Source organism: Meles meles, chromosome 7, assembly GCF_922984935.1.
Source record: "Meles meles chromosome 7, mMelMel3.1 paternal haplotype, whole genome shotgun sequence".
NCBI lineage: Eukaryota > Metazoa > Chordata > Mammalia > Carnivora > Mustelidae > Meles > Meles meles.
The window spans coordinates 66,132,290-66,144,671 of NC_060072.1; the positions used below are offsets into that span (position 1 = coordinate 66,132,290).

The 12,382-nt window shown below is 37.9% G+C and overlaps 1 protein-coding gene across 2 annotated transcripts in view; it reads right to left on the minus strand.

Annotated features, from left to right (window-relative positions):
* Positions 1–276: 276 nt before the first annotated feature.
* FAR2 (fatty acyl-CoA reductase 2) overlaps positions 277–12,382 on the minus strand; it is a 134,885-nt gene continuing 122,779 nt past the window's right edge. For both annotated transcript variants that reach the window (XM_046012391.1, XM_046012390.1), the window contains 3 exons: positions 9,070–9,199; positions 6,132–6,259; positions 277–5,212 (listed from right to left, as the gene is read on the minus strand). In XM_046012391.1, coding sequence (XP_045868347.1) covers positions 5,050–5,212; positions 6,132–6,259; positions 9,070–9,199 — 421 coding nt within the window. In that variant the 3' untranslated portion in view covers positions 277–5,049. The remainder of the gene's footprint in view (positions 5,213–6,131; positions 6,260–9,069; positions 9,200–12,382) is intronic.

A 12,382-nucleotide genomic window follows, 5' to 3' on the forward strand; every position in this document is an offset into this window, starting at 1 on the left:
ACATCAGTTTTCCTTTTTTAATACTTAATGATAGAGTCAGCTACCAATCCCAAACAGTTGAAGTCCTTCAGAGAAATGGGGAAATAAAATTCCAGGTAAGTAGCAAGGACAAGACTAAAAGACTAGTTTTAAAATGGTGGTTTTGGGACATAGGATGTCACAGATGAGAGTTTTACAAATGGATTTTTTTATTTTTTTTTTTTTAATTGGACAGACAGAGATCACAAGTAGGCAGAGAGGCAGTCAGAGAGGGGGTGGGGGGGAAGGGAAGCAGCCTCCCTGCCGAGCCCGATGTAGGGCTCGATCCCAGTCCTGGGATCATGACCCGAGCCAAAGGCAGAGGCTTAACTCACTGAGCCACCCAGGCGCCCCAGGATTTTTTTTTTTTTTAAGATAAATGTTTTCTTGAAAGTAGTTGGTACAGATGATGTCAGTGAAGAGGAGAGATAATGTTGGAACTGCTCTGAAGTAAAGCTTAGGTTAAATGGCACTGCAGGAAGTAAAAGCATTATTGTTTAAAATACACACTTTACTACTAAGAGCCATTAAGTTGACTGATTAACACAGGTGATATAACATGCTCTGAAAGATTTTTTTGTTCCAGAAAATTCTAAATAACAAATGCGCCTTCTCTTTTTTTTTTTAGATAGTATTTCCAGTGAAGTTAGACAAGGAACTAATAAAACATCTCCCAAAAGAAATTTTATTTAGAATTCTAGCAATTTTAGACTGAGTCTTGGTTCTGTGAATCTGCTTTCCAGAAAGTTCATTCAAGTTTCAGAGTCTTGTATTTTTTTTTTTAAGGGAGGTAAAACAATATTGATTTAAAATTATTTTCCTTCAGTTAGGATTTTAGCAGTTAAGTGTCTTTAAAAAGGATTTTAAAATTGTTTTGGTGCTTACATATGATTTTAATTGTTCCCATGTTTTCCAAATACCTTATTAAAATTTTAATGTAACTAACCTGTCCCATTAAAGCTGACTATAAAAGCAATTTCTTTAAAGCAAAATCTTGCTTTGCCATTATTTGCCATTATTGATTTGCCACCTTAATAGTTAAGAAAACTTGCTACTTGACTCTCCTCAAATAGCAAAAGTCAGGTTTTTGGCCTTGATCAAAGTAGTAAGATTCTGATCAGCCTTCTGGATGGTGAATGATGAAGTATGCCTGCATATTGGGATTTGTTAGGAGTTTTTGACCTCACAAGTGTTTCTTTTCCATTGCGGAGAACACTGTGCTGACCTACTTCTTATGGAGCTTTGGCTTGTGCCTGGGGGAGGGTGTCCTTAGTAGGGTACCCAACTTTATTACTCAGTCCTTTTTCTTTATTCATAATATTTGTATATTCCAGCCTAAATACTTTAAAAGTTGAGATTTCCGCTTATATGAAATAGGTTTTTAAAAAACTGTGTTTTGTATACTTTGGCCTAGAAAAAGAGATGAGATACTTAGGTGAATAATTCTCTGTTGTGGTATTTGTACAGTACAGACGACCTCTTGGGAAAAGCTTAACGCAGTATTAGAATTACAAAATTACTTTTAATTCTCAATTTAGATGATTAATATCACATTTTTCTCACATATATTTTATGATAGCACTGAATTTTCATAGAAAAATTACTAATGCAAACAAAGTTTGCAATCTTTAATATAAACCTAACTTTGGAATTCGTAAAGGAATGACTTAAGGTCTAATTTTTTAATGGTATCTGTAGGGATATTTTCTGCATCCTTTCTATGTTCTGGGTTAGTAATTCAGGTACCAGAAAGGAAATTTTATATGCATCTTGTCTGCTTCAAAATTTAAAACTTTGAATCTTGAACTCAAGTTCAAGATGCGTATTTTCATTGTTTAAAAATACTTAAACCTGAGCCCTTTAAATTTCATCATGCCCTTTAACCTAGTGCTTAAGTCCCTCCACTTCTGTTTGGAGCTCTGTTGCAAACCTTCTGCAAGCCAAAGTGAGCCACCCTTTGTCAGCACTATCCAAAGTGGATCACCATGTATTCACTACATTATGTATGATGCCTGGATTAATGTCCCAGTATTTCCTTATTGTAGTTTCCCCCACTTTTGAAATATTTGCAAGGTGATAAAAATCACCTTGCATTGTTGTAACAGTAGGAAACAAACTGCCTTGGATTTTTTTGTTTTTTTTTTTTTTCTTAAAGAGAAAAGAGGATACACAATTTTAGAGTCTCAATCCTTAACAATTGGACTCTAAGTAAAATGACAAATATAAATTTCTTCGTCCTCTTACTATCATGTACCCCCAAATAAGAGTCCCTCATATATAAGCTTTTTTCCTCATAGGAAAACTGTGGCAGCCTTTAAATATCACTCTGTTAGATTTGCTTTTGCTCCAGATAGAGCCAAATTACTGTATGAGATTGGATTTTTTTTTTTGTATTTTCATATTAAAAAGTGAATGAGTGATTCTAAATCAGCTGTTTGAATGAGATGTTAACTGGAGGTGATGGTGTTGGATTAGTATAAAGTTAGTAAGTTATCTTAAATGGTTTTTCTGAGTTGTATGCCCATCTGCTTCAACTTTTTCTAGTATTAATTGCTTTAGGTGGTGACTGTTTTTAACTCTGAAATAGTCATTACTGTATGTTGTGGGTAAAGAATATAGGGATTACCAAAACTTCTTTATTTCTTTTTTTTTTTTTTTAAAGATATTATTTGTTTATTTGACAGAGAGAGATCACAAGTAGGCAGAGAGAGAGAGAGGGAAGCAGGCTCGCCGCTGAGCAGAGAGCCCGATGTGGGGCTCGATCCCAGGACCCTGAGATCATGACCTGAGGCAGCGGCTTAACCCACTGAGGCACCCAGGCGCCCCCAAAACTTCTTTTTAAACATAGATACCTTTTCTTTGCACTTACCGTCCATCTTCTTTTCCCCAAAAGTAGAAGGTTCTTCTCATTACATTGTAATTGTATGTATTAGGCATCCAAATAATTGGAGTTGATGGAAAATAATTAGGGATTTTCTTTCATACCGATACCTATTTTTACTGCTTAATCATCACAGAACTTCATTTGTGTCATTTAATGCCGCAGATAAAACATGCTTCAGTGTGTAAATGTAACACTATTAATGGTATCTGAAAATGTTTAAGCATTAGTATCTGTGTGTTAAAATTTATACTCCTCTGGTAGTTTCTTTGGAAAATTCTATCTTTTTTCCTCAGGGGAGGGAGGAAATCTGTAGTAGTCAGCAGTTAAAGATACAACACTAGAAGAGGAAAACATTTTTTTAATTCAAACTTTCATTTAATCAAAAGTCAAATGAATACTTGATCAGTGGAATTTATGGAATTGGTGAAATAATCAAAAGATAGTAAATTCTTAAAATAATTATGTTTTATCCCATCTCATTGAATTATAACTTGGTTTCTTTTTATCATATCTGTAGTTTGTATCTCAATCAGTGTAGCTCAGAAATGTCATCTAGCCCTCTCAAACTAAAGATCACCAAGTGTTTTGTATCAGAGCTGGGTTGTGTGCCCTGGAAAGAAGTTCCCAGACCTTTAGGTGAGATTTGAAAAGATACTGCCCAGAAGAGATCCCCCCCAAATGCCCTTTATGGTGTTCAGAAAAATCTCAGGTAATACTGGACTAGAAGCTCCCCTTCAAGCCTTATGCACTATAACTATGTGCACATGCTTTCTGAGTATTACCAATTAATCTGGAAACTGGCCTTCCTTGCCAGTTTATGCTCGTGTAATTTTCTAGTAGTTGTGTTTTTTTTAGTTGCTGAGGCCCCAAATACTATATTTGAATAATATTCCATATTTTTAACATGAAATGCTGTAATCCAACATACACTGATTTCTCAAGTTCAAGAAAGTCAGGATAACAGTTATATTATTAATATAGGGATTTGAGAATAAATAGTTTTTACTAATTCATTGGTATTATACATAAAATATTTTTAAATAAAACAACACTTACTCTCTCAAGTGACAGTCTGTTAGTGAGGTCTCTCCTGCTGTACGTTGCACAGTTAGCATTGTGTAACTGGAATGATCAAGATACTAGCAAGTCCTGGTGGTCACAGAAGGGTAATCTTCCCCACTTCCCAGAAAAAGACTTTAACATTTACATTTATATTTAAAATTTTGCCTTCCTCACTGGCAAAGATCAGGGGACTGAATTTATTTATTTATTTTAGATTTCTAGCCTAGGACCTTCCATCAGTCACTCTCACTCTGAGGGCTGAGCAAAATAAACAAATATAAGGGGTTTGGTGACTTCAGTGAACAAAAAGGAAACTCCTGAGAGAAGGTTATCAGGAAAATGGGTGACTCAAAAGATTTAGAAATAAAAGTTGTCAGATTCAAATTATGAGAACTAATCTTACAAGCATAATCGGTACCAATGCAACTATGCTTGAGCTCTCCTTCTATACATAATTATTTACACCTAATTTTTTGTTTTGTTTTTTTAGATTTCAGAAATAGTTGAGGGAAGTGCTAGATGTGAATCCACTTTTCCAATTCTCCCAGCCTTCAACAGGTCTCCATGGTATAACAGAAAAGGACACTGAGATTTCAGTAGAGAACTATCTCTTTTACAGTATTTCTGAGGATGCAAAGATCATTCTTCCTCAACTTAATCTTGATTTTAAACCTTATACTGGATACCCCAGAATGATTCCAAGGTTAGAACTGCCTTTCTTTAGCATATTTCAACTTGTATCTTGTGTTCTTCCATGTTCATTGAGTCAAAATTAGTCCTCTGAAGAGAAAAAAAAAACCTAAATATGGACAGATAAATGTACTTTGGTGTTTTATATTCAAGGGCACAGAATGAGTATTAGGAAGCAATCTGGAAATTTTTCCTAAGATGTATGATTATAGGCTAGGATATGACTTCTCTCACTGAAATAAAATATATAGGTAAGAAACAGAGATGAAGACATGACACTTTGAGAGGTAATGAGCTTGGGTATATTCTTTGTTACTTCCTAATCTTGAGAACCACAGTTTGCTGTTTTAGAGGTATCCAAAAGGTTCCAGATAAAAGGAGTTTGCCGAATGTTCTTACACCTTAAGCGTGCTGGGTGCCCTAAAGTAGGAGAGGAATTTATAACAGAAGCTCACAATGAAGAACCAGACATTCCGAGCCATCTGAGATCTTGCAATGAGAAGGCGCCACGCGATGAGGAAGAGGGCAGTGTTAAAGAGGTAGTGAATATTTCGGAGCCTGGGGGACAGACATATAGAACCAAAGTTAAAACAGCACCGAAGACCTAAATGTGTTATCTGAAGCCTAAGTGTATTGTTTCTGGTTGTGACCAGCAAATTGTTAAGTGCCCACAGGTATGTGGCATGACCTTATGACCTTTTGATTTTTATAGCTCTTATTCCACAACATGCCTTCTGAATAATCAGATTTCCACAGTATTCCCTGACTAGTTTCTCTTTCCCGTACCTCTCCCTCCTTGAACTAATCTTACAAACATGACTAACATAATCTTTCTTAAATATACTTTGATCATATCACAAATCTTCGCTGGTTTTTGTTCAGTAGAAGGTAAGTTCTAAAGTTCTCAGCTTACTTCAAGGTTCCTCTCTGTTTGCAATTTACTTTTCCAAGCTTATAATCTCTGCATTAAAAGCCCTTTGCTTCTACAAGAATTATATCAGACTGTTCTGGTTCTTTGTCCCTTGTGGAATAAGGACTGAAAGGAATTTAAAGCAGTTTAAGGACTTCAAGACTGGTTGAGTGATTTGCTCATGTTAAAGAGCACAGTCAAGTTACGTGCTTGTTGGTATTCTTTATATCGCATTATGACAGGATGTGGTAGAAGAAACAGAGAAACTTGGATTCAAATCTGGTTCCTCTACTTCCCATGTCTTACCATGGACAAATTACTTAACCTTCTTTGAGTCTAAATAGTTGAATAAAAAAAAAATGGGTAACAAAATAACATCTCCCTCATACAGGTGTGGCGATAGCTAGGTGAAACAGTGTATTACAAGGGGAGAATATACAAGGAAGGACCTGTAATGTAGTAAATGCTCGGGAAATGTTAATTCCCTGGCTCAAATTTCATGTCTGGTGTAAAATCAGGTATTTGTGGTAAGTGCTTAATAAATATTAACTGACTAATTATGCTTACCTTTTCAAATGTTGTTTTGCTTCTGGGATCCCAGCCATATCCTCTTTCAGTAAGTACTTCTTAACTCCCAAAACATAATTTTCAATGTATTCCAACCAGTTCAACTGGCGCACATCAAAGTTGAATACCTGAAAGGCAAGATGAGATTATGGGTTGCCAGATTTTCACTGCTGGAGACAATCACCCTGTCTTTTTTGATGACGTTTCTTTTACATAAATGAGTGACGTTCGGTTTGAAAGACTTAGGTTGGACCCCTCCAAAGGAGATTATTAGAGCTGTTATTTCAAAGGCACTGACTATATGGGTTACCATTTACACAAATATTTAAGTATAGATCAAGCACAAATATTTAACTTTTGGGAAGTCTTGTGAGGCAAATTTAAAGGAACTGGCATTAATCTGGTGAAAGCTAATTTCATTTCAAGTAAATGGAGGTTAATTATTTCTAAAAGTGTTGGAATAATTTTGGTTAGGGAACAAAGCAAATAGTGCTTTTCTTTCCCATTCTCGAATTTTGGTGGTGTTCCCTTGGTCGACCATCATTTCCTACTTCATTTTGCAGATTAAGGTAAACTGTGGATAAGCAAAGCCTTAAGGAAAAGTTTAGCAGAATTTATATTCTGTATTTGTTTTAGAGGTGTTATCCACTATGTGTGCTGTTAAATGAAGCCCTTCAAACACATTTAGAGCTAAGTGGTATGAGTGAGGTGCTTGCTTCTCTTGGAACACTAGTGCATTTCCTCCTCTTGGACACAGAATGCCATGGAACTATATATGTATATTTTTAAAATTTTATTTATTTGACAGAAAGATCACAAGTAGGCAGAGAGGCAGGCAGAGGGAGAGAGGTGGAAGCAGGCTTCCCGCTGAGCAGAGAGCCCGATGTGGGGCTCGATCCCAGGACCCTGAGATCATGACCTGAGCTGAAGGTAGAGGTAAATATCTTACCTCTGCTAAGATATTTTGTAAGCATATGTTAAATCCGTAGCATGTTTGGTTTTTTCCACAAAATTTTTGGTTATTTTAGGTTAAAATAGTACTGTCTAAAAATGGAACTCTAAGCTTATTACCTTTTGAATTATTTAAAGATTTTATTTATTTGACAGATCACAAGTAGGCAGAGAGGCAGGCAGAGAGAGAGGGGGAAGCAGGCTCCCTGCCTATCAGAGAGCCCGATGCGGAGCTCGATCCCAGGACCCTGGGATCATGACCTGAGCCGAAGGCAGAGGCTTTAACCCACTGAGCTACCCAGGCGCCCCTACCTTTTGAATTATTTAGAGGGATGTATTCCATGGAGAGAATGCAATAAAAATAAGCCTACCTAAAACTTGAAGCTAATTTTAAGCATAATTTATGGTAGCTTTTTTTTTAAATAAGCTAATTTGATCATTAGCTCTACATTTCAAACACGTGCTTAGAATAATCTTTGTCGGGGGTGCCTGGGTGGCTCAGTGGGTTAAAGCCTCTGCCTTTCGCTCAGGTCATGATCCCAGGGTCCTGGGATCGAGCCCCGCGTCGGGCTCTCTGCTTGGCGAGAAGCCTGCTTCCTCCTCTCTCTCTCTCTCTGCCTGCCTCTCTGCCAACTTGTGATCTCTATCTGTCAAATAAATAAAATCTTTAAAAAAAAAAAAGAATAATCTTTGTCTAGACAAGGTATGTAAACGTTTCTGAAAATAGCTCTATTTCATGTCACGTTTAGAGAGGGTCAGCAATTTCAGTTAAAACATCCCTCTAAATCTCACCTGGTGTATTTACTGTAACATAGTGTTTGATTTACAAGTAACTCTTAGGTTCCATGACCCAAAATAATTCTAGAGCTTGGATTTGAATCATGTTATATGAGGCTGGAATGTAGGAGTAAATCCCTTAGCTGGCAAGTGAGGCAAGCTACTGCCTTCTAATGTTTCCCTCTCAATGTGACTTGGTCTCTTCTACATGCTGCCCAGTACTAGGTAACTCAAGAAATGCTTTTTTCAGGGCACCTGGTGGTGGTGGGCTCAGTCAATTAAATGACTGCTTTTGGCTCAGGTCATGATCTCAGGGTCCTGGGATTGATCCCATGTTGGGCTCCCTGCTCATTAGGGACTCTGCTTCTTCGCCCTCTGCCATTCCTCCTGCTTGTGCTTTCTCAAATGAATAAATACAATTTTTAAAAATGCTTTTTTCTTAATCAAGAGTGAAAACTTTAAAGTTTAATTGAAACCTAAGGCTTTGCTCTGGGAACACATGACTTCTTGAGAAGAAAAATGCTAGGAACATGTACAAAGTATGGAAGATTTCTGTTTGTGAATTTCAGAATATGGAAAGATCTCAGGACTTAATGTCTGCAACTGCCAAGAAGCTAATGTAAAGAAAGAAATGGCACTGATGCTAACCAATTAGAGTGAAGGCATGTTTTGAGAGACGCATTGTTGAAGACAGGTCATTAGAGGGAGAGAGAGGCTGTCTGGGTGTCAGTGTGCTAGAGGGAGGGAGAGAGGTCTTAGTGGGATGCACATGTGAGGAGGGTTTAGCTTTAAAAAGAAGGAAAGAACTAGCTTTGGAGATGCAGAATGATTTTGATTGAACAAGAAGAATGGATGCATTTATGAGTATTAAATTACGATTTTTTTTTTCATTGAAGTCCTATGTTGTGAGATTAGGGAAAATATAGAGGTTTGTTGAAAACAGCCTCCAAAGGCAAACAGAGATTGAAGCAAAGTATGTGAAATGTGACTGCAGAATAGCAGTGAGGATCTAACCAGTCAAGAAGCCAGGTCTCTTATCTACATTAATTTATATCCTGCAGTAATATCAATAGCACAGATTGGTTTTCTTAGCCCCCCCCCCCAAAAAAAAAAAGATTCCGTGTATATAACTAAAACTTCGTCAGATTTCCAGTTCAAAAAAGTTGCAAATGAGCAAGATTTTCCTGTTGGTTGTCAGCACTCTACTTACTCTCTGGTCTTCAGGACTCAGCTCAGACATCAGCATTTCCGTATTGTATGTGCTCCATTCCCAACTCCGGTTGATAAAATACTCCAGCATGGAAACTGTTCTTAAAAGCCGATTCATGACCTTTGTCATCCTGGGGTAAAGAGGTATCAGCAAATACCAGCACACCACTGCTGACTGCTTTCCTGTTACTGCTTTATAGGATGTGTGACAAATTACTTTTCAGAAAATAATTTCCCTCTTTCCCCCACTTCCTCATTAAAACACGTATTCTTTTTTCTCTGTCCACATTAACTGTTGAATGAAGGAATGTTGGCTCTAACGGAGTTTGTTTGATTAGTCATTTTACTACCATCGAACTCCTCTTCCTCTTTACTACCTTCTCTTTCTCAAGAGTAGCAAAAATTTTGGGGCACCAGGGTGGCTCAGTTGGTTAAGTGACTGCCTTCAGCTCAGGTCATGATCCTGGAATCCGGGGATCGAGTCCCACATCGGGCTCTTGGCTCAGCAGGGAGTCTGCTTCTCCCTCTGACCCTCTCCCCTCTCGTGCTCACTCTCAAGTAAATAAATAAAATTTTTTTTTTTTTTTTTTTTTTAGGAAACTAGCAAACATTTTAAAAGTGCAGCCTGATACCAGAAAAGAACTTACTAGGTGATAACCCCACTGTCTGGCACCATGCTGATGCTTCAAAAAATTATTGTCTCACCTAGTTCTCATAGCATCTCTGCTAGGTAGCTATGTATCTACATTTTATGAATGGGCAAAGTGAGCTTAAGATAGATTAAGTGGCCATGATAATATAAGCATCAAAAGGAAAATTCCAACCCAGTTTTGACCGACCTAAAAAAGCCTCTGCTTTTGTAATCTCACCACTCTTGTGTCCCCTTTCTTCGGATGCTGGCATCTTCCTGCCCTGTGGTCAGGACAGGGACCAGTTCACTGTGAACTTGAAAAATTTACAACAATTTATGGAAAACTTTCATATTTGATGCTCTTATTTGATCCTCACAGGTAGTAAAGATCTGTACTCTTCATCTTATAGAAGGATTAACAGGTTCAAGGTCACACAGCAAATGCAGCAACCTAGATCTTCTGGCTACAAATCACTTTAGCCTGTAGAACATTTACCTTAGGCCAGGTTAGCAGTGATTACTGTAGTTGACCCAATAATGACTTGTGATGCTATTTTGGGAATTTGGTCTTATTTCTGGTCAAATCCTAATACCCATTTACCTAATGTCTTCTGTGGGACTTCTCTCATTGTATCATGGGAAATTCTTAGGCGGAAGGTATACTCATTATTCCCTGATACAAGCATCATAAAAGGGTTCCATTTGGCTATTAGCATCTTACATTTTTACTATTGACAATATATCTCCCTCCCTCCTCTCCATATTCACATAGACCTATTCTCACCAATGTGACAGTATATGGAGAAGACTTTGGGAGGTGATTAGTGCCCTTTATAAAAGAAACCCCAGGGGTTTCTGGTTCAATGGGCTAAAGCCTCTGCCTTCTGCTCAGGTCACAATCCCAGGGTTCTGGAATCGAGCCCCACATTGGGCTCTCTGCTCAGCAGGGAGCCTGCTTCTCTGCCTGCTTGTGATCTCCATCTGTCAAATAAATAAAATCTTAAAAAAAAAAACAAAAAAAACCCAGAAATCTCTCAGCCTTTCCAGCATGTGAGGACACAGAGAGATGGCTGTTTAGGAACCAGGAAGCAGGTCTTCAGCAGATGCCAAATGGATAATGGCAATCTTTTTCCCTTCTACAGCTCTGTTGTCATTGATGTGATTTCAATAAATTAATTTTTGGGGCGCCTGGGTGGCTCAGTGGGTTAAGCCTCTGCCTTCGGCTCAGGTCATGATCTCAGGGTCCTGGGATCGAGCCCCGCATCGGGCTCTCTGCTCAGCAGGGAGCCTGCTTCCCCCTCTCTCTCTGCCTGCCTCTCTGCCTACTTGTGATCTCTCTCTCTGTCAAATAAATAAAATCTTTAAAAAAAAAATTAAAAAATTTTTTTTAATTTTTAAAAATAAGGATTGTAGAATGATATCCTATGTATAGGAATATGTCAGCATAATAGTATTTTTTCTTAGCATATATTTATGACTCTCAGGTACAGAAGGTATTTTTTTTTTTAAAGATTTTTTATTTACTTATTTGACAGAGAGAGATCACAAGTAGGCAGAGAGGCAGGCAGAGAGAGAGGGAAGCAGGCTTGCCGCTGAGCAGAGAGCCCGATGCGGGACTCGATCCCAGGACCCCGAGATCATGACCTGAGCCGAAGGCAGCGGCCCTAACCACTGAGCCACCCAGGCGCCCCCAGAAGGTATTCTTAACACAAAATGTAAAAGCCATAAAGGACTCTTCCTTTATTCATTTTATCATATAAAAACCTAAAGCTACTTTATTTTCTAAGATTTTTTTTTCTTTTTTTTTATAATGAGGGAGAGCATGCATAAGCAGGGAAAATGGCAGGCAGAGAGAGAAGTAGGCCCTGCTGAGCAAGGAGCCTGACACAGAACTTGATCCCAGGACTCTGGGATCATGGCCCGAGATGAAGACAGATGCTTAACCTATTGTGCCACCCAGTCATCCCAAAAACTTTAGTAATAACAGTGATTACTATATTCTATGTCCTGTTATATAAAACCTCATAAAATAGGTATGATTACTATCCCTTTTTATAGGTGAGGCAGTTAGGTATTAGAGACAGTAATTTAGGGCTCACATGGCCCTTGACTTGGTGAAGCCAGGATTTAAATGTGTAAGTCGGACTCTAAACTCCATGCTCTTAAGACTTACATTGTATGTGGCCTTCATGTATTAGAAAAAGACTCATTCATAAAGCTATGAGATAAATTGAGTTGGAGAAAATGCATTAAATATATATTTATGCACATAAATGAGTTTCTATGAATTAATAGTCGTCAATCCAATGGAAAAATAGGTGAGAAGCAGAGGCAGACAACTCATAAAGGAGAAACCTTGAATGTCCAATGAAAAAATGAAAGCCGAGCCCCTCCAGCAATTGGGAAGGCAAATCAAAGTAACAGAGAGATGCCATTAGTCTGACAATTCAAAAGACTTTTTTTTTTTTTTTTTTTTTGGTCAACTGCTGATGAGGGTAATTAAAAACATATTTTTACCCTTCTGTGCTGATGTGCAAATTGACAGAGGCTTCCTTTAGGGCAACCTAGGTAGTGACAAAATCCAGATAGCCTCCACCCCAGACCCAGTGGTACATTCTAAAAAAATGCAGGTGCACTGATATTCATTACCCCACCATAATAGGTAAAAACAACACTAGGCAGA